The 20,000-nt window shown below is 45.3% G+C and overlaps 1 protein-coding gene and 1 pseudogene across 1 annotated transcript in view; one reads left to right on the top strand and one right to left on the bottom strand.

The window, feature by feature from the left end:
* Nucleotides 1-20,000, bottom strand: part of clstn2a (calsyntenin 2a) — a 132,201-nt gene that overhangs the window by 10,192 nt on the left and 102,009 nt on the right. Inside the window, exons 8-10 of the mRNA XM_076293209.1 lie at nt 8,151-8,313; nt 5,518-5,684; nt 1,902-2,050 (exon numbers count right to left, since the gene is read on the bottom strand). Coding sequence (XP_076149324.1) covers nt 1,902-2,050; nt 5,518-5,684; nt 8,151-8,313 — 479 coding nt within the window. The remainder of the gene's footprint in view (nt 1-1,901; nt 2,051-5,517; nt 5,685-8,150; nt 8,314-20,000) is intronic.
* On the top strand, nt 10,981-12,774 carry LOC143134947 (fMet-Leu-Phe receptor-like; annotated as a pseudogene).

Genomic DNA, 20,000 nt, shown 5'->3' with positions numbered 1-20,000 from the left:
CTGCAACACAAACTGGCTACTTTTTTCCATTAGGGTTGTGATTTCACTGTCATACCTACCCACTCACCTGTCGTGATCTTATCTTTCTCTCCCCCCTCAGCTCCACTCTCTTTCCCACATTTGTTTTCCTCTCTCTCTGTCTCTCCAGCCCTTACTTCTCAGCTCATCTCCTCCCCACCCCACTCCTCCTCTCCCCCTCTCCTCCTCTGTTCTCCACTCCTCTCTCCCCCTCTCCTCTCCTTCTCTCCCCTCTGTTCTCCACTCCTCTCTCCCCCTCTCCTCTCCTTCTCTCCCCTCTGTTCTCCACTCCTCTCTCCCCCTCTCCTCTCCTCCTCTCCCCCTTTCCTCCTCTGTTCTCCACTCCTCTCTCCCCCTCTCCTCTCCTCCTCTCCCCCTTTCCTCCTCTGTTCTCCACTCCTCTCTCCCCCTCTCCTCCTCTGTTCTCCTGTCATTCCCCAGTGTGATGCATGAGCTCTCTCTCTCTCTCTCTCTCTCTCTCTCTCTCTCTCTCTCTGGCTCATCGACTCACTGGAGGAGCCCCTGGAGCACCGGAGAGAGAGAGAGAGAGAGTTGCTGCCCATGCAAAACCCGATAACATGACCTATAATTGGTCACGCCGTTGGTCACGCCCTGCCAGGGCACTGGAACAGGAGCTGGAGCCAGCACAGGCAGCAGCATCAGTTCTGAAGGCCAGCATGAGGAGGGAGGGGAGAGAAGAAGAGAGAAAGAGAGAGGAGAGCAAAGGAGAGCAAAAGAGAGGAGAAGAGGACAGAGGAGAGGAGGAGAGAGAAGAGAGGAGAGGAGGATAGGAGAGGTGAGGAATGGAAAGGAGAGCAGAGGAGAGGAGAGGAGAGAGAGAGGAGAGGAGACCCAGGACTCTCTCTTTCACACTCTCTGTTTGTCTTTCCCTCTCACACACACACACACACAGACATATGTATATACATGAGCTGTTGCGGGTAGGGTGCAAGCACTGACATATCTGAGGATCTGATAGACGGATGTTAACTAACGTTACCTAGGCAACATCATGGCTCAAGCTAAGGGTAAGGCCTGAGAGGAACTGATTATGGGATGGAGTATGTGTGTGTGTGTGTGTGTGTGTGTGTGTGTGTGTGTGTGTGTGTACATGCATGTGTATATGAGTGTGAGTGTGTTTGTGTCTCTGTGTATGTTTATGGGGAGGGAGTGAAAGGGAGGTGATTGGCCCCTACTGTGATTGGCTGTGTCCCTGTGTGACAGTGTGATGCCACTGACATGCAGAGACGCCAGGCGAACAAACACTCTAAAAATAAAACTCCAATCACACTCACACTCTCAGGCCCTTACAATAATGATGCTCTGTCTCGGCAACACAGAGATAGTGAGTGCCACGAGAGAGAGAGAGAGAGAGAGAGAGAGAGAGAGAGAGAGAGAGAGAGAGATAAGGAGTGCAGAGAGAAAGAGAAGGAGTGCAGAGAGGGAGAGAGAGAGTGCGGAGAGAGTCGGCTCCAGGTTGTAAATGGGGAAAGGTAGATCTAGGTCAGGCCAGCGTGATGAACCACAGGGGCGGGTGAGAATGCTCCATCTTTAAGAGCGTCTCGGCGAATCTTTGAGCTGGCAGGTGAACTAAGATTTGTAACAGCAGCGGGAATGAAAGTGAAAGCTGTGAGTGGGTGAGGCACGGTGATGGAGAGCTCCAACGGTTATGCGTCTCTGAAAATGTGTGTGCGTGTGTAAGCCTTTGCAAACTGCTATAAACTCTATTAAGTGTGTGTGCATGTGTGTATGTGTGTGTGCATGTGTGTTTGTTTGTGCCTGTGTGCGTGCGTGTGAATCTGCATGTGCATTTGTGTGTTTGTGTGTGTGTGTGTGTGTGTGTGTGTGTGTGTGCATGTGTAACAGAGCAGTGTGACACTCACTGTACTGTGGTACTGATGTGAAGGCGCCTTAGGCCTGGTGTGGGGAACTGCCTGGAGTTGATGTAGGACACTTTGGTCATGGCCGTGTTGATGCTGTCCAGATCATCCCCCTCCATCACCAGGACCGACTGGGCTGGGTTGAAGTGGAACTGCAGGCAGATAACAGACAGTTAGCTTGTTAGCAGTGTAGACATGACAGAAATGCCTTAATCAAGTGTGTGTGTGTGGGGGGGGGGACAGAGAGACAGAGACAGTCAGACAGAATATTGTGTGTTTTAAAGCCTTACTCTATATAGTCATATCTCTCTATCTCTCTCTCTCTCTCTCTCTCTCTGTGTCTCTGTGTGCCTGCATATCATAAAACTAAAAACACACATTTGGAAAGGAAAGAGCAGTAGCCTATGTGGGTTTCTGGTTCATTCATTTTTGATGAGGCAGCAGCATGTGAACTAGAGAGAGACTGTACATGTGGAAGTGGATAAGTTCATTCAACAATACCATACACAAGTGATGAATCAATGGACCTTTCCATGTCTGACCCTCCCCTAAGACACTGAGATAGTAAATAAGATATAGCCAGCGTCTGTCCCTGAACTGCTGTCAATAAATGTATGTGTGTGTGTGTGTGTGTGTGTGTGTGTGTGTGTGTGTGTGTGTGTGTGTGTGTGTGTGTGTGTGTGTGTGTGTGTGTGTGTGTGTGTGTGTGTGTGTGCACGCGTGCGTGTGGGTATGCGTGTGTATACGTGGGCGTACACATGTGTGTCTCTACACCTGCATGTGTTTTCGTACACTGTGAATCTTAGGGATCAAGAGCTGCAAGGGCCACTTCTGACTGACATACAAAACAACCATCTCTCTCTCTCTCTCTCTCTCTCTCTCTCTCAAATTCAAATTCAAAGAAGCTTTATTAGCATGACTGTTTGGATACAGTGTTGCCAAAGCCAGTGTTACAGATAACACAGTAGAATAACAAAAGAAAGAAAATAGACATACAGCAATGCGGGTATAACATGTGAACATATAATAAATAATAGCATATGAGTGTGCGTGTGCGTGCGTGTGTGTGTGTGTGTGTGTGTGTGTGTGTGTGTATGTCTCTCTCTCTCTCTCTCTCTCTCTCTCAAGGGCAGATGAAAGCCCTGGAAGGTTGCTGAAGGCTAAGGCCTGATGAGTCTGATGTAATCCTTTTTCTGAGGACGTGGCCAGAGCCTGCACAAGCATGGGAGCAGCTAGGTGGTCTGGAGTGGTTCTAAAACCACAATCACTGTGAGCCCAGAAGCATGTTCACGTTTTGGTTCAATTTTCACGTTTGGTAACACTTTACTTGACAGTATCGACATAAGAGTGACATGACACTGTCATTAACACATGACATGAGCCCTAAAACCTCAGCCTAACCCTAACCCTAACCCTAACTCTAACCCTAACCTAACTTGTTGACCGAATGACACTTAATGACAGAAGCGTTATGTCATAAACATTTACAGTATGACTTGTTTATGACACGTTCATGACAGTGTCATGTCACTCTTATGTCGATACTGTCAAGTAAAGTATAACCTCACGTTTTGACTGCATCCTAAGCAGACTTTAACATCTATGTACTAATATTACCATCTATGTTTTTCTAAAATCAATTTACACGTACACGCACCCGCACCCGCACCCGCACACACACACACACACACACACACACATACACACACACACACACACACACACAAACACACACACACACACAGATGACAGTGGTGGCATATTGATTGACAAGCATGGACAGACAAGCAGACAGATATCAGGTGGTGTGTGCACAACAGGTCCAGCTGGGATATTTCAGGGCATTGCTAATGGCAGCGACCATTTTTCTTCATGTGGTGCTCTGAGATGAGGCGTCTTCACACGTGAGTTCTCAATTAGGGCCCTGGGTCCTAGTGCACACCCATGTCAGGCCCAGGTCTGGTCCAGTGCCAACTGCCTCTGTGCCCATACCTCCTCTTTAGCAGGTTTCTCCTGTACTGTGACCATTGCATGACCATGCCTATACTGAGATCAGCTGAAGGGTTTCAAGCACACTGTGAATCTTAGTGATCAAGAGCTGCAAGGGCCCCTTCTGACTGACATACAAAACAACCAGCTACGAATAGATAAGTACAGGCCTCTGCCCACATCATGAAGACTAAAGTAATGTGGTTGGTCTCTGGAGTCACACAGTGGATGCTTGAGACCTGAACTGATGCAATAGTCTGTAAACGTCGCTTCTTTGTACACATGCTACATGGATGTCTCTGTGTGTGTGTGTGTGTGTGTGTGTGTGTGTCTGCGTTTGTATGTGTGTGTGTTTGTGTAAGTGTATGCGTACATATGTGTGCAAATGCAGTATAATGTGTGTGTATGGATGTATGCATACATTTTTCAGTACAGTATGCAATGTGTGTGTGTGTTGGTGTGTTCATGTTCATGTGTTGATGGGAGTGTGTGTGTAATATGTGTGTACACATATTGGGCTCTAATTTGTATGCGATGCACAATGCAATGTGTTAACACCAACCTGCACAGACGAATGCTAATTTGTTAATTTAATAAGCTGCGCAAAACATTTAGCTAATTTTATAACTCAACACTACGCTACATGCAAGCACCAGTGGGTCAGCGCGTAAACGAGGAATCTCTCAGTACATTAGGCTACTTCTAATTAAAGTGACACCATTTCCACAAGACAACAAACTCTTTTAAAGTCAACTTCCAATATGTCCTCTAGATGTTAAATAACGTGCCACAAATTACTCAACTGATTACTGCAATATTGCGTCATGCAACGTGTCAATGAATTAGCATTGGTTAGAATTCAACTGGTTAGGATAGAATTAGCATTGGTATCACCTCCTGTTCTCACTGCATGGTTTCCGCAGCATGGTAGCCAAACCTGTGGATTCAAATGAGTGCCCCTGGTGTCCAGCCTACAGTATTGTCATTGACCACCTCATTCGTCTCTTCACTTATCAGCTGAAGCATCAGCTCACTGCCGCAGGATCGACCTCTATGACCTAAGAGAGTGATGCTGCAGTCAAACAGCTGGACTGGGAGGTACAGTAGCCTTAAGGTCTGCCAACACCAGGCATCCGCTACTGTGAGGACCACCAGGCAGAGGAGCGGAAGAGCCAAGTCCCTCTCCACCGGCCAGACCGCTGCTGGCCACGAACTCCAGAGCACAGCTTGGTTTAATGCCTCATCAGAAGCTGGTTCAGAGAGGACCTCTCTGCCCCTAGCCGGTGCTTTTAAGCCACATCAGAACCTGGAACACAGCTCTGGAGGCTATCCATGGCTGGCCACCAGCTAAAGGGTATCCGCTGGCACAGGTGGATGCTGGAAGTGGTCCCAAGGGGAAGAGCATTGTCTTTCAGTAGCATACTGCATATAGCCTGATGTGGCCATTTAGTATTTTGTCTTCAATGCATTTTTGCATTCATGTAGACACAGTATGCTTCAGCTTGTAATATGTCATAATATAGACACATGAGTGAGTGTGTGTTCGTGTGTGTGTGTGTGTGTGTGTGTGTGTGTGTGTGTGTGTGTGTGTGTGTGTGTGTGTGCATGCGTGTAAGCTTTTGCGGTGCACCTTGATGCCCTTGCCCAGGCTCTCAAGTGAGTTAATGTCCAGGCCCTCCTTGCAGGCTTGCAGGCAGGAGATGACCTTCTGGGTCTCGATCTTCCCCGGGCGGATGGTTAGGCCCGACAGGCTCCCACGGAAGTACTGGGTGAAGCGTGGCGTGGTCACCTCTCCGCCTGTCACACACACACATACAGTATACACAAACACACACAATGATTACATACTTGCAATAAGAAGACGCATGTGGTCATGTGGCTTGAATCTACGGAAACAAAATCGGCAAACTCCCAAATTCAATCAAGCTGTCCACAAGTGCTGTCCACACGACACATGATAAGGCCCTGTTCCTCTGCATCCAGCTCTCTCTTTTCCTCACGCACTGAATCCCTCTTTCCATCTCTCTGTGTGCCTCTGCCTCTTTTCTTTTCCCCTCTCAATCTCTCTTGCTCTCCCCATCTCTCCTGTCCTTTATGACACTGTGTTTGTTTGTCTTTAGTGCTAGATTGGCTGCCATTGCAGCTAATGGCCTTTCTGTCTTTCACGCGGACTCCCTGCACTCTTCTCCCTGCTTGCTTGGGCTCCAGCTTAATTGCCTATGATTTTTAAATTATTTCCCTCTGACAGATGATATCAATTAAATGCAATGACACTGCACAAACGGAGAGGATGGGGTGAGGAGGAGGGCAGGGGTGAAAAAGGAGAGAGAGCGAGCTGTTCTCTGTCTGTCCAGCCCCTCCCCAACTACACCACACACACACACACACACACACACACACACACACACACACACACAGAGTCAGTCACTCTCTCTCACAAACAAACAAATACACACACACACACACACACACACACACACACACACACACACACACACACACACACACAGAGTCAGTCACTCTCACATACAGACACACCTCACCAGGTACACTAATGTCACGCTTTTAGGGTCTGTTTGCTCCTGTGAGACGCTCTCTCTCTCTCTCTCTCTCTCTCTCTCTCTCTCTCTCTCTCTCACACACACACATACACACACACAAACACAAGGTGTGTGCTGACCCAAGCGATCAATGCCTACTCCCAACACACAGGTGAAGCTGAGGTTGTGTTTGCCGGTGCTGGTATATAGATTTGCGAGTGCAATACCAACACACTTTTAAGTGCTTCTAAAACCAGAGAGAGACAGGGGAGAGACACAGCAAGCGGATTGAGGTCAGTGTGGAGAGCAAGGTTAGACCATAAAGGGGATAAAGTCCCACTAACATCCTTACATCCTCTTACTCCTGTCATAGAACGCGGACATGCACACTGCACACACACACACACACACACACACACACACACAGATGACATTTGCAGGTCTGCCTAGTAAACAGGGTTTGGAGAAGAGGGAGAGGCTAATCCTTCTCATGGGGTCTCAAAGTCAGAGAGGGAGAGAGACTAAGAGAGAGAGAGAGAGAAAGAAATAGAGAGAGAGGGAAAGAGAGAGAGAAAGCGAGCGCAATGCTATTTCTGAGGCAGATAGTCTGTTAAGGATCTCAATTTTGTCTGTTTTCAGAAGAATAAGGTCTGCGGCCTGCTATTATGATCGGGCTCGTCATTATGTTGTTGATTGTGGAGCAAGAGCAAATGGCAAGCGAGAGAGAGAGAGTGATAGGGGGAGAGGGAGGGAGGGATGGAGAGAGAGAGATAGGGGAATATGGAGGGAGAGAGAGAAAAAGGGGAGACACTGAGAGGCAATCTCACTCACTAATAGCCTGAAAAGTTATCAGTTGCGGCTTAGTGGAGCTTAGAGCGGCTTGGTGGGGATGGAACAGCGAGTGAACTTGTCTCTCTATTCAGGCCTATTAATCTCCACTCCAGGGCTTCGCACACAATCACAGATTCAGCGCAAAAATGAGAGATAGAAAGAAAGGGAGAGAGAGAGGGAGAGAGAGGGGGGAGGGAGAGATGGAGAGACTAGAGGGGAAAATCAGCAGTCATCGCAGATGAAAAGAAATCTAAGCAGGAAACGAGCGGCAGGAACTTAGCACCTTGCTGGTAACTCCATATACCATGTGATTTAGTGGTGTGACTAATTCTACATAATTATTTCCTCTGCACACAGGTTGAGGCCTTTGTCTTCACACACAATACAGTCATCATTAGCTGCATTGTTACAGGTGGGAATGAACAGGGCATATTTCAATGATTTTTATATATGGTGTGAAGTCCTTCCAATAAAAAAGTATGAAGAAAGAATAAAAGTTAGGGAAAAAAATTAAAAAAAATCAGAATGGCCTGAAGCCAAACACACTGCTTTCCTCTCTTGATATTCTGTCTACGAGTATGCTTCCACTTACACCTTACAATTTACACATGTTAATAATGCAAAAGACAATACATACATTACATTACTCTGCTTCTGAGCCTGTTTAATCAGTGGCTTATCGCTTTTTACTGTACACATACACTTACACATCACCACAATCACCACCAATGTCATCATCATCATCATCATCATCATCTTCACCTTCAACAACATTAACATCATCATCATCACAATCATCATCATCATCATCATCAACTTCACCTTCAGCAACATTAACATCATCATCATCAGAATCATCATCATCATCATCATCATCACAATCACCACTGACCTTGCCAGCAGGCTCCAACGGTCAGCTGCACATCTATCTGTGAAGGGTGGATGGGCCAGTCATCCGTCACCAGGTAGGGCTCATACGTCACGCCATCCACGAAAAGAGTCACTGCCGGAAACTCCACATTGATCACGTAGTAGTGCCACTCCTTATCACAGATCTGGACACAACACAGAACACAGGCCTGGATCAATCACCAGTGGAATTGGTCTAAAGACAACTGCCTTGATACAATTTGGTAAACAGTTCTACAGTGAGCTACACTAATCAAATCATATAAAACAATATTAATAATTCACTTACCTCAGTATAATTCTATACTGCTAATTACTATATAGTAGATATCATAGAATATGAATCCTGCACCCACCCTACTATAGTTCTATAGGTTGAATAATGTCAATCACAGGCCAACCAGAGTAAATTTATGTCATGATGAAAGCATGGCACATGAAACACATAAAATGGCAGACTAAAATAACAGCACCCTCTTATCAGCACTTGTGCAGTATATGTGTGGCTAGCTCTTCAAAAACTGCAGTTTATGGGTTTCTTCCATCAAATAATACACATTAGTCTGCACAGGAGCAGCAAATGTAGTTTTACAATGGCACAAATCAAATTGTCATGTCGATGAAAACATAAAGCACAACCCATTGTTAAAGACACATCAGTGAATATCTCCACATACAGATGTAAAACATAAAACTCCTATCATCACATACCGGCTGGTTGTCAAAACACAGCAGCACATGGGATATAGAGGGGGTGGGTTTAGGAGTCTACAGTATATTACTACTTCTTCTAGGCTGCTCGTGTCAAAACAGCTGTTCTACGTCAGTAGGTTTATGTAGACTGTGTGGAGAGTTCTGTGTGTTCAGATCGATCATAAATGTCATTTTTGAGCTTGACAGAAAAAAACAACAATATATTGCACTTGTATTTCTAAACTTTATGAAATATATGCTGTCACAAATCATCCTCAACATTTTTTAGGGACTTTGCTTTGTGTCATGCCCAACAATGCCCCTTAGCTATTCTAAAATCACCTCAACCTATAACCTACAACACTAGCGCAGCACGATCATATTGGTTTCCTATAGCTAATAAGTCAGGAGATCTGATGCCTCAATATCAACAAATCAGGATGTAGGCTATGAATATGATTGAATTTAGTATTGGCCATCCCCAAAATGCACCAGAATACAGGAAATCACATCAAACAAATTAAAAATGTTCTGGGGGAGGACCCCCAACCCCCCCCCCCCCTCCCACATATACCACAATAAGTGGGGGGCCCTTAATACATCTGGGCCCAGGGGCCCGAAAGTTCATAATCCGCCCATGACGCCAGACAACGGCTAGAACAAGGTAGCGATGGAGTTTCTCAGACATTCATCATGGCAGAGCCAGCAAAAAGAAGCAGAAAGCGAGTAGGCTAAACTGTTGTCAGAGGAACAGGGAAAGAGGAAACGGCAGACTGACCGAGCAAGGAGTGTCGTAAAATATATGCTCTGCAGAGAAAACGGTGAGCAAAAAGTGAGAAAACAGCGACAAAATTGCCAAAACTGTCCCTTTAATCCGTGTACAACCATAATCAACGATTTTGATTGGCTGAGATGGGCAAATGCTTCAGAAAATGAACATTTTGTCCAATTTTGTGAGGCTTGGTTTGAAGATCACCTGTGCCTCGTTTTGTGAAGAATGGACACCATTTGTGACCTGTGAAAACTTGTAGTGTTTTCCATTAAATTCATTTTGGTGGAATTTTACATCATAGGGTGCCTTGAAAGATTCCAATGGAACGTCATTTTTGCGCATACAGTATTGGTGGTGCTAGAGCGCTCGAGGTCCAGAGATGAAACTTGAAGATGAAAAGAATCTCAGCGCTGTCTCGAATCATTGTGGCAAATTTTTTACAACTGTTGCAATAGACTCCCAAGGGAGTATAACGATTTGTAATAATAATATGAAAGGGTAGAAACACTTATGGAGCCTACACAGTTTTGCTATTTTACTTTGCTACAGGTACCACTAATCAGGGAGAGCACTCTGAGAGAACAGACCTCCGTCAAGGTCAGCTTGCAAAGATAGAAAATGTGAAAATTAGTTTGTGGATCAAATTTGTTATTTGGATCTGCTCTGAAATTGTGAAATGTCATCAATAGGAAGTGTTGCAGTGGACATATTCCAACAACCCCATGTCTGTGACAATATCTTAAGAGTTAAAGTTTCAAAGTCAACACAATTTGACTGCATCTATACCACCACATTCAATTCAGTGGATGTATGCCAACTTTGTGACATTCCATTCAGAGGGGCTGCTACAACTGACATTTTTCTCTATCTCAATATGCCAGTGCCAATACTGTATCTTGTTTTGTAAATGTTCTGTGTAAAGTCCAGTGGTCATGTTACACTCATATTTCTTTGCAGTCTCTCTGGTTACCCTTTACGTCTGTTGTGGGTTTTTTATTTCTTGTGTGAATTTCTTTTTTTTCTCCTGGAATTCAGAGGTCCTGTTTATTTTATAGATAGATAGATAGATAGATAGATAGATAGATAGATAGATAAATAGATAGATACTTTATTGATCCCCAGGGGAAATTCAAGGTCTCAGCAGCATACAGACAACACATACACATTCTTTAACAGCAGGAAAAGTAATTAAAGTATATAATATAAAAACACTATACATATTATGCATACTGTAGTAGCCCTACATGTAATTTGATTAATTATTCACTCTATATACATACTGTATACGTATATGCATGAACTTAACCCTGTCTTCTCCGTCCTTCACCCCATCGGTGCTTCCTGCAGAATGGCCTCCAACATCTCACTCTTGCAGCATCTGATGATCAATTCCTCCTCTGAAGATGATAAAACAACCGTGGATATCGATGCCATTATAGACAGTCGTCCTGGGAACCGTTGGCAACACCGTGGTGATCTGGGTGGCCGGGGTCCGCTTGCGGGCCAAAGTCACTAACGTCTGGCTAGTGAACCTGGCCATTGCCGACCTTGTCTTCTGCTTCACCCGCACCGTCTCTCTGGCCCAGAAGCACTTAGGCAACTGGCCGTTTGGTGTCTTCCTTTGCAAGTTCAATGGCTTCTTCAAGTACACCAACATGTTCTGCAGTGTCTTCCTGCTGGCGGTCATCAGTCTGGACCGTGCGCTGTGTGTGTGGTGCCCGGTCTTCACCAAGCAGCACCGCACTGTGTGTGTTGCGCGGCTGGTCAGTGTGGTGGTGTGGGTAGTGGCGACAGTCATGAGCGCACCATACTTCATCTACTGAAAAGTCTACCCAGGCAAAAGCAATCTCAAGTGTGGCTTGAAGGTCTGAAGCGTCATCATTACCTCAACTTAGACTGTCTAGTGCTGTATCACATTGTAAAGTTTAATTGTGTTTGTGTAGCATTCCTAATATAATGAACAAAATCAACCAAAACTAGTCAAATAAAATAAAAAAATAGTGGCAGAATATTGAATGCACAGTTGACATGCTGAGATTATATTCCATGCTGCACAACTTCCACATCCACTGTCATCCATTCATTCATTGATCATTGATTGATTCATTCATTCATTCATGCATACCCGCAAATGTGCTTTCTGGTAATTGTCAATGCTGGTTTAATGGTAGGCCTCATATTTGACTCATTTGTCTCTTATTAATAGATGACATTTGAGAGAGATTCAATATGGGAATATAAACAAATGTAAGCCATTTGCACAACCTTTTTAGTAATTATGAGAAATCTAAATGGCACAAATGGAGAGAGAATGAAGCCATTGAAATAACCAGATGGCATGTTTGTCTGTTTTTTAACCACACAGGGCGACAGTGGGCCAAACTTAAAGTAGCCACCACTGAGTACAGAGTACATTAACAAAATGTGTTTTTCTCAGATCTCAGATGGTGTTAGAAGTGTATAAGTTCTAGAGTGATTCTAATTATTTTTGGAGGATTCTAATTAGAGAATTCAGGGTGTCTGACAATAGTTCTAAGAAGATTTAGAAGCTGACCTTTGACTGTGTATAAACTTTCACAGTATAAATTAGGGTATTAATCACCCACAAAACCTGCTACAGCATTGCATGACCATGGCCATTGCATGGTCATGGACATTGCTCTAACCAGTCGTGCTTCACAAAACAAAATCTAACGTTGATAATGCCCTCTTTTAGGGAGAGGGTGGGGACGCTGCCAAGATGCCCCTCTTCATCATCCGCTTCCTGTGTGGTTTCCTCCTCCCGTTCTTGGTCATTCTGGGCTGCTCCGTGCTGGCGGCCATAGGGATCCGGCGCACACGGCTCAAGGGAAAGTCCCGGCCTGTGCGGATGCTCATCGCCCTGGTCTGCGCCTTCTTCCTGTGCTGGGCACCCTACCACTGCCTTCGGCTGGCCAGGGTGATCGACAGCGAGAACCAGGCAGTTAAGGTGGGCCTGACACTGGCCAAGGGTCTGGCTTACTTCAAGAGCTGTGTCAACCCAGTGCTGTACTTCTGCATGGGCCTAAACCAAGGCTGGCTGCGGCGCTTAAGAAATGCTGAAGAATGCCACGTTGCAGTACGTGATAATAAAGCAACCAGCTCCACCTGTGTAGAGCTGTAATCGGGCCTTAAAAGTTAGGCCCGACAAGGCCCTGAGCCCGACAGAAATCAGCCCGAGCCCTAGCCTGGGACTGGCAGCTTTTTAAAAGCCCGAACCCGTTTACAGCCCGACATTATTCAAATGTCCGGACACACGCATCTCTTTTGCCTTTTGTCAAGAATGAGTAATTTATACATTTTTTAACATAATTTATTCATGACTAACGTAGGCTAGGCCACTTGGAAGTTGGAACAAAGAAATAAAATAGCCCTCTGTAACATCATAACATCTCAGCACTCTGAAGTTTGCAGGAACCCTCCCATATGCAGCCCTGACATTAATTAGTTCTTGCGCCAGCTCTTCAAATCCCGCCATTTACAATATTAAAAGGCCTAATGTCTTTACAGCGAAAGCTGACACACTTGTTGACCGTAACCATTTGTTTCACCTTTGCAAGGTTGGGTTTTGTTGCTGTAACAAACGATGTGATTGTAGGTTGATCCTTGGCACTGGCAGGTGTGGACAAGCTTTGATCAACATGCCTTATCAGCGACGAATTCCCTGTCATTCTGCAGAATGTTGCATCCTTTGAATTTAACATAGGCTAACTCACTGGCTCATTATTCTCATTATGCACATGACAAAACTTTTCCACACCTCAGACTTTGCTTTCTTTGCCAGTGCAACTAAAACGTAGCCTCCGTTTCACCTCCTCAGCATCCATTTTTGCATCTTTCTCTCAGCTAATCGAAACGCATTACGTGACTGCTCATTTAGCCTACTGCGCAAGCCGGAGCGCAAGCCCGAGCCCGCATGAAATGATAGAAACTAGATGTACCGCAGAGCGGTACAAAATATGACCGCCGCCCAGTCCAGCACATTTTTTGCACAAAAATAAATCACGCTGAAAGGCCTATATGATTCTAACTGTCTCACTAAATAGCATTTCCACACTCAATTCTCACTGGTATCTGCTAGACAACAAGTACCAAAACATGATTAGTTCAATTCTGAGAAATTCTTGAATTGTGTGCATGTGTGCGTGTACACGTTTATGTTTATGTGTGTGGGTGTGTGTGTGTGTGTGTGCGTGCTTGTGTGTTTGCCTGCGTATGTGTGTTTGTGCATGTGCATGCATGCGTACATATGTCTACTGTGTGAGTATGTGTCATACGTAGGATTACTGTGAATGTATGTGTGTGCGTGTGTATCTGTTTATGCACATGTGTGCACATGGAATGGGTTAACATGACCCCTGGAGGCAAACATATGAAAAAAATTGGTCATCCTAGGCCCTACGGTTCTCAAGATATTCACAGAAAACTGTGTCTGCCCTACCCTCCTTTCGGGGGGTCCAGTACAGCGGGGGGGCTACAGATCAAAACGAAAAACGATGGTTCCATGCTATCCATGTGGGGTTACATGCCCACCAAGTTTCGTGTACCCCGGTCTTTCAGTGTCCCGGGATCCTTGTTGGTGTACGGTCACTAAATGTACACATAAATTATTTTATTGTAAGGCCCCCCATGAACGAAAGTTCACAAAACTTGGCATGCATTCGGAGGGTGTCATAATGATCCTACACTTTCAATTTTGTGCAGTTTTGACCATGTCAGCCAGAGATATTGTGATGAAAACACCTAATTTTTTGCTTTTTAATTTTTAACTAGGTGGCACTATACATGAAATAAGTGGTAATAGGATGGGTTGACACGCCCCCTTAAGACCAACATACAAAAAAAAGGTGGACCTTCACAGAATCACAGAAAACTGTCTCCGGCCACCTACAGGCCAGTTGGTGTATAGTAAAATAAATTAATTTATTGTGTGGCCCCCCATGAACGGAATTCCACGAAACTTGGCGTGCATTCAGAGGGTGTCTGTCCTACCCTCCTTTCAGGGGGGTGCAGTCCAGCGGGGGGGCTACAGATCACGTCTACCCCGGTCTTTCAGTGTCCCGGGAATCCTTGACGGAAATTTGGACATGCGAAAAAGAAAAAAAAAAAAAAATCTGACTAAACCTATATGACCGCCGCTTCGCTGCGCGGCGGTCATGATTAAGCCCGAACCCAACCGAACTCGTCGGGTTTGGGCAAACATCTTCAGCTCTACACCTGTGGTTAGTTCATTCAGCCAATTTGAAACTGTTGAGCCAAAAGCTTATGTATAAAGAATGCTTATGCTTATGAAGCTTATGTATAATAAAATGTATAATAAAAGTCCATGGGCGGTGGTAGCGTAATGCTTAAGGAGCTGGGCTAGCATGTAGTAGCCTGAAAAGCTGTGGGTTCAATTGCCGGCTTTCACCGTTGTGCCCTAGAGTAAGGCACTTAACCCCGAGTTACTCTGGGCACAATCACCCTTGCAATATAATACCTATGCAAGATGGGAAAGAAGACCCAAGAGGGAAAAAGAAGAGAACCAGGAGGACCAGAGCCTCCACTTTTATCATTCACTTGGCCCCCCCCCCCCCCGACTCATCAGAGCCTTTGTTTTTCTGAGGTGGATGGGTGTGGCCCTGGTGGATATCATAACTTTATGCTACAGTGTAATTCTTAGTCTACAACTATGCACAGATACATTCAATTGTAATAAAACCATGATCAGACTGTTGCCCACATTACAAGTATTAATTCAAGACCAAACATGAATGTATTATTCACAACGCATATTTACAGAGCACTACTGTATGATAATGAGGTTGGCCTATCTCACCATAAGACATCAAGTAGGCCCAGGACTGAGTTACCTCTCAGTAGAGGGGCCAGAACAAGGAGCAAATGGTCACTTTATGCATGAGCGGGTGTTGGGGATCTTTGGCCATGGCCAGCTAAGACAATACAGATCAAACACAGGCATCCACACATGTAAATTGAATGCGAAAGGCATTCTTTAGAAATGCAAAAGTTTTGAGCAAAAGACGGGCCTTACAGATCAACAAACCTAGTACATAAAATTGAGCCTTCTATTTAAATGTTGTGCCCAATAGTCTGCCAAGAGGGCGTCCACACATGGCTGACTGCGTGTGTGGCAGACACATAGTGCTAACATTTAAATGATCACTCAATTTTATGTAGCATTTGTTGTATGCTCCTGTGTAGAGCAATAGACTCTCTAGGTTTTTTGTGCTTTCAAAGCACCTAGGCTGTACAGACCTACCAGTAGTAAAATTATTCCTTACAATATCATTGACAAAACGCATGGGCCAATCACAAACATGATTGGGGCCTTATTGATTTGAGATGAGCATTGAGGGACTCCCTTCGCCCCCAAACAGACTAATTTGCTAATCCTTTTGATTTCGTACTTCACATACTATGAACGTATGCTTGAATTGTGCATTCCAGATACAAATTATTAATCAAATGGAGTCAGATTAACGAGTATGTAATAATATCATTGCCATTTAACTCTTCACCCTATTTGTTTACGCAAGCTCTTTCAAGCGAGGATAGCCTATAGCTCGACGTCTCTATGTTTCCGAGGCTATATATATAATTTCTTGCGTCTTACACACAGGAAATTCAGGAGCAGGGCATGGAGGGTGGGAAGTGGGATTTTCTTTGTGTAGCAGGTGGCTAAACCATGCAGCGGTCACTATGCGGTAGGCTACATCTAGTTTTACCTTCATTTAACATGGTGAGTATTGAGATAAAAATCTCTATAAGAGAGACCTGGCCAATAATGGCAGCAGTACATACACTCATTCTGACAAAGCACAACATCACATCAGAAAATAGTCACCTCAATGTGCAATCCAACCAAAAGTGTGGAGAAAAAAGTGTAAAAAGAGAAAAAAGTACCAAAAGGAAATCCAGTCGCATAGATCCGTGTTTCTCAAACTTTTTCAGATCAAGGACCACTTTACCAATAAAAAAACAAACTCACGGACCGCCTAGCTAAAAAAAAAGAGTATACCTACTTCAACAGTATTGCTTATTGTGTCAGAGGATTCATATGATTTAAACTGGCATAGCTTACATATGCAGTGTTTGCAGAACTGTTTGGATTTACATACAAGTTGGTTCAATATTGCAAACAACTCATCTATATTATATTTTATCATGTCTGCTCGTTTACATACAAGTTGGTTCAATATTGCAAACAACTCGTCTATATCATATTTTATCATGTCTGCTCGTGGACCAATTGGGATAGCTTGCGGACCACCAGTGGTCCCCGGACCACACTTTGAGAAACACTGGCATAGATCCTGTAATGAAGCAAAAACTGAGCCTAATTCACGCTTACCCTCCTCTGCTATTAATTATTTGTTCCCCGTCCAAACATAGCTAACGAGGTGTAATCCCACTCATTAAGTCACTCATTAAAAGGACACAGAAGTGGAGACAGTGAGACAATTTTCCCACTCTCAGGTGGACTCTCCTCTGTTGGGGTTTGATGTACAGTATTGTGTATTTATTTGGAGCACAAGCAAAACATGAAGCACCATTAGTGCTACTGACTCAGTGTCAGAAAAATAAAAGAGTCCCAGGCCCACAGTGTCAACTATGCGTGGTTTGTGGGACACTGATGCAAGCGGAGTGTGGCCATCATATTTATCATTATTAGTTCATAATCCCATTACTGTAACTGAGGAGGACAAAGTAAGCAGAACGTCAACCCTCAATACCAGCCATAGACAAGCTCATACATAGGTACAGACACACACACAGACACACATACACACACACACACACACACACACACACCCACCAATAGTATAATTATGATTGTGATTATTGTTCCATTTCAGCAAATAACAATACAACAAATGGTCATCACATAATAATCATTTTATGTCTGAGTGCAATCTTAGTGAACTTTGACATAATAACATCCCCTGTTAAAACGTACATCGTTGGTACACTGACACTTGAAGGACTATCATACTCCTGGTCAACACCTAGACCTGGCGGTGTCTTGCCAGAGTCACAAAGCTACAGCTATCTGGCAAGTTCTAATTCACTTTGCATTCTCTGCTCGTGCTGAAATCGTCCAGAAATCTCCACTTTGCTTCAAGCATTCGCTGCTCTCACTGCAGTGATGCTCCACTCCCCTCAATCCCTGCTCGTGGCAGGCAGCTGCTCTTATGCAAGCAGCCTAAATGAGGTATGACGGCATTAAAACACCTTTTAATCCACAGCGTCATTAGCATATCATCCTTATCTCCCTGTGGTGGCAGTCAACAAACAGACACACACACACACACACACACACAGACACACACACACGCACCGTGCCATCTGGAGAGAGAGCTTCAGAACCAGGTGTTGTGGAGAGGAGAGAAAAGAGATGTAAGGGAGAGAGAGAAAGAGGGAAGAGGAGGCAAGGATGGTGAGTGAGAGTATGAGGCAAAATCATCTGAGGATATTAAACGTGGGAGACATCTCTCTTTGCCACCCCACCACCCCCTCCTCCCACCCATCCCCCGATACACTGCCTCTGGGGACCCAGCCCCCCACCCCCCCACCCCGCGGGTGTCGCCTCCACTCTTCTCCTCAGCCCCCTCTCCCTCAGGACCACCTACTCATCAGCTCCACTCTTTCCCCAAACACCCAACACCTGTCTCTGGCTCTGCCTCACCCCCCTCCTTTTTTCACTCTCTCTGTCTCTCTCTCTCTCAACATCCAACCTTCCCTCTCACCATCCATCTACCTCTCCACTCACCCCTCCTTTTTTCACTCTCTCTGTCTCTCTCTCTCTCAACATCCAACCTTCCCTCTCACCATCCATCTACCTCTCCACTCACCCCTCCTTTTTTCACTCTCTCTGTCTCTCTCTCTCTCAACATCCAACCTTCCCTCTCACCATCCATCTACCTCTCCACTCACCCCTCCTTTTTTCACACTCTCTCTCTCTCTCTCTCTCTCTCTCTCTTTCTCTCTCTCTCTCTCTCCCTCCATGTCTCCCCTATCCCCCTGGCTCCCAGGCCAGCTAACTGTGCTCTGGCATCAGCTTGAAGAGTTCTTCCCGCCGCTGACGTTCTCTCTCCCCACAGGCCTCTGCTCTAATTGGATGAGAGGAGTTTCCATGGCGAGCAGGGAGGAGGGTGCGAGCGCATCTGAATGCGGCTGGAAATTTTTTCGAAGAGGCCGTTCGCCCTCGCTCGCCCTGCTGGGGCTGTTAGAACGTGCAGATTGGACAGCGGGGTTCGGTGCCGTTCTGCTCCCTTTTGTTGTTCTGGTGACGTAGACTGATCAAAGGAGAGCACTGACTCGGGATCAGCTGTAATGTATGCGGCCCAAACACACGCAGTGCCTCACCAGTGTGGGTGAGGGAGCAGACCTGACAGGAGTGTCTTACCATTTATAGGCCTCTCACAAGCCAGTCTGTCTATGACAGCTGGCAAGACAAACTGCTCTGTGCACTGTGTTTGTGCATTTATTACAGAGCAATGCTTCATCGGTCTGTTCCCTCTTTGTTTGATTGAATTTAATGAGCTGTCACCTATTTGTGTTTACACAATCATTATGAATATGGCCTGTGAAGTGGACATATGTCAGTGGGGACAATAACAACTTGACAGATTCTGAGGACAAACAATAGGCAGCAACACAGGTTTCATGGCAGATGTTCTTGACAATGTCGCTAACATATTTAATCCAACAACTGCAAGTAGACAGGTAGAACTCACTCAGGGTGTGTGGGAAGTAAGGGTGGGGGTCTTGTCTCCTGCCAGTGACATGGAGTACTTTCCTCAGAATACATACCTTCATTTTCACTAAACCCATCTCGTGTCACATAAACAAACAGCACAGGTGTCTCCGCCTGACAACAGCTCCGTTTCTGCACCTCGCCTCTGACATACACTGGCTCCTTATTTCATGGGAGAAATGACCACTCTACCTCCCCCACTGGTCCACACCCACCACCCCACTCCACACCCCACCGCGTCCCAGCGTGTTAATGTGAACATGCTCGCAGACTGCAGCTGCTTCAAATGAAAAACACGTACTGCATTAATCTCAGCGCGACGGGAGGTGGATGCTGCCAGACCAACATGTGAAGACATGCATGGCAAAATCGCCGCTCAGAAATAAGAACAACACAACACAAGAACACAACACAAGCCGGTATTAGTTTCTGCGCAACATAAATGTCTTGTAATCCTGGTTTCAGGCCAATAGACCAGCTCTTAATGAGCACATGCTGCAGTGTGTTGGGTTGGTTAGAGACAAGGAGATAAACATATGCATCACTCATTTCCTCATCTTAAACATATCCACCACAGTCCTTATTGCAGC

Source organism: Alosa pseudoharengus, unplaced genomic scaffold (assembly GCF_046254945.1).
Source record: "Alosa pseudoharengus isolate Yale_2024_CS ecotype anadromous, Long Island Sound unplaced genomic scaffold, YU_APseudo_1.1 YU_APseudo_1.1_scf_2, whole genome shotgun sequence".
In the NCBI taxonomy this organism is placed as follows: Eukaryota; Metazoa; Chordata; class Actinopteri; order Clupeiformes; family Clupeidae; genus Alosa; species Alosa pseudoharengus.
Note: the sequence above shows the minus strand (reverse complement) of the source record. Positions and strands in the feature narration are given on the sequence as shown.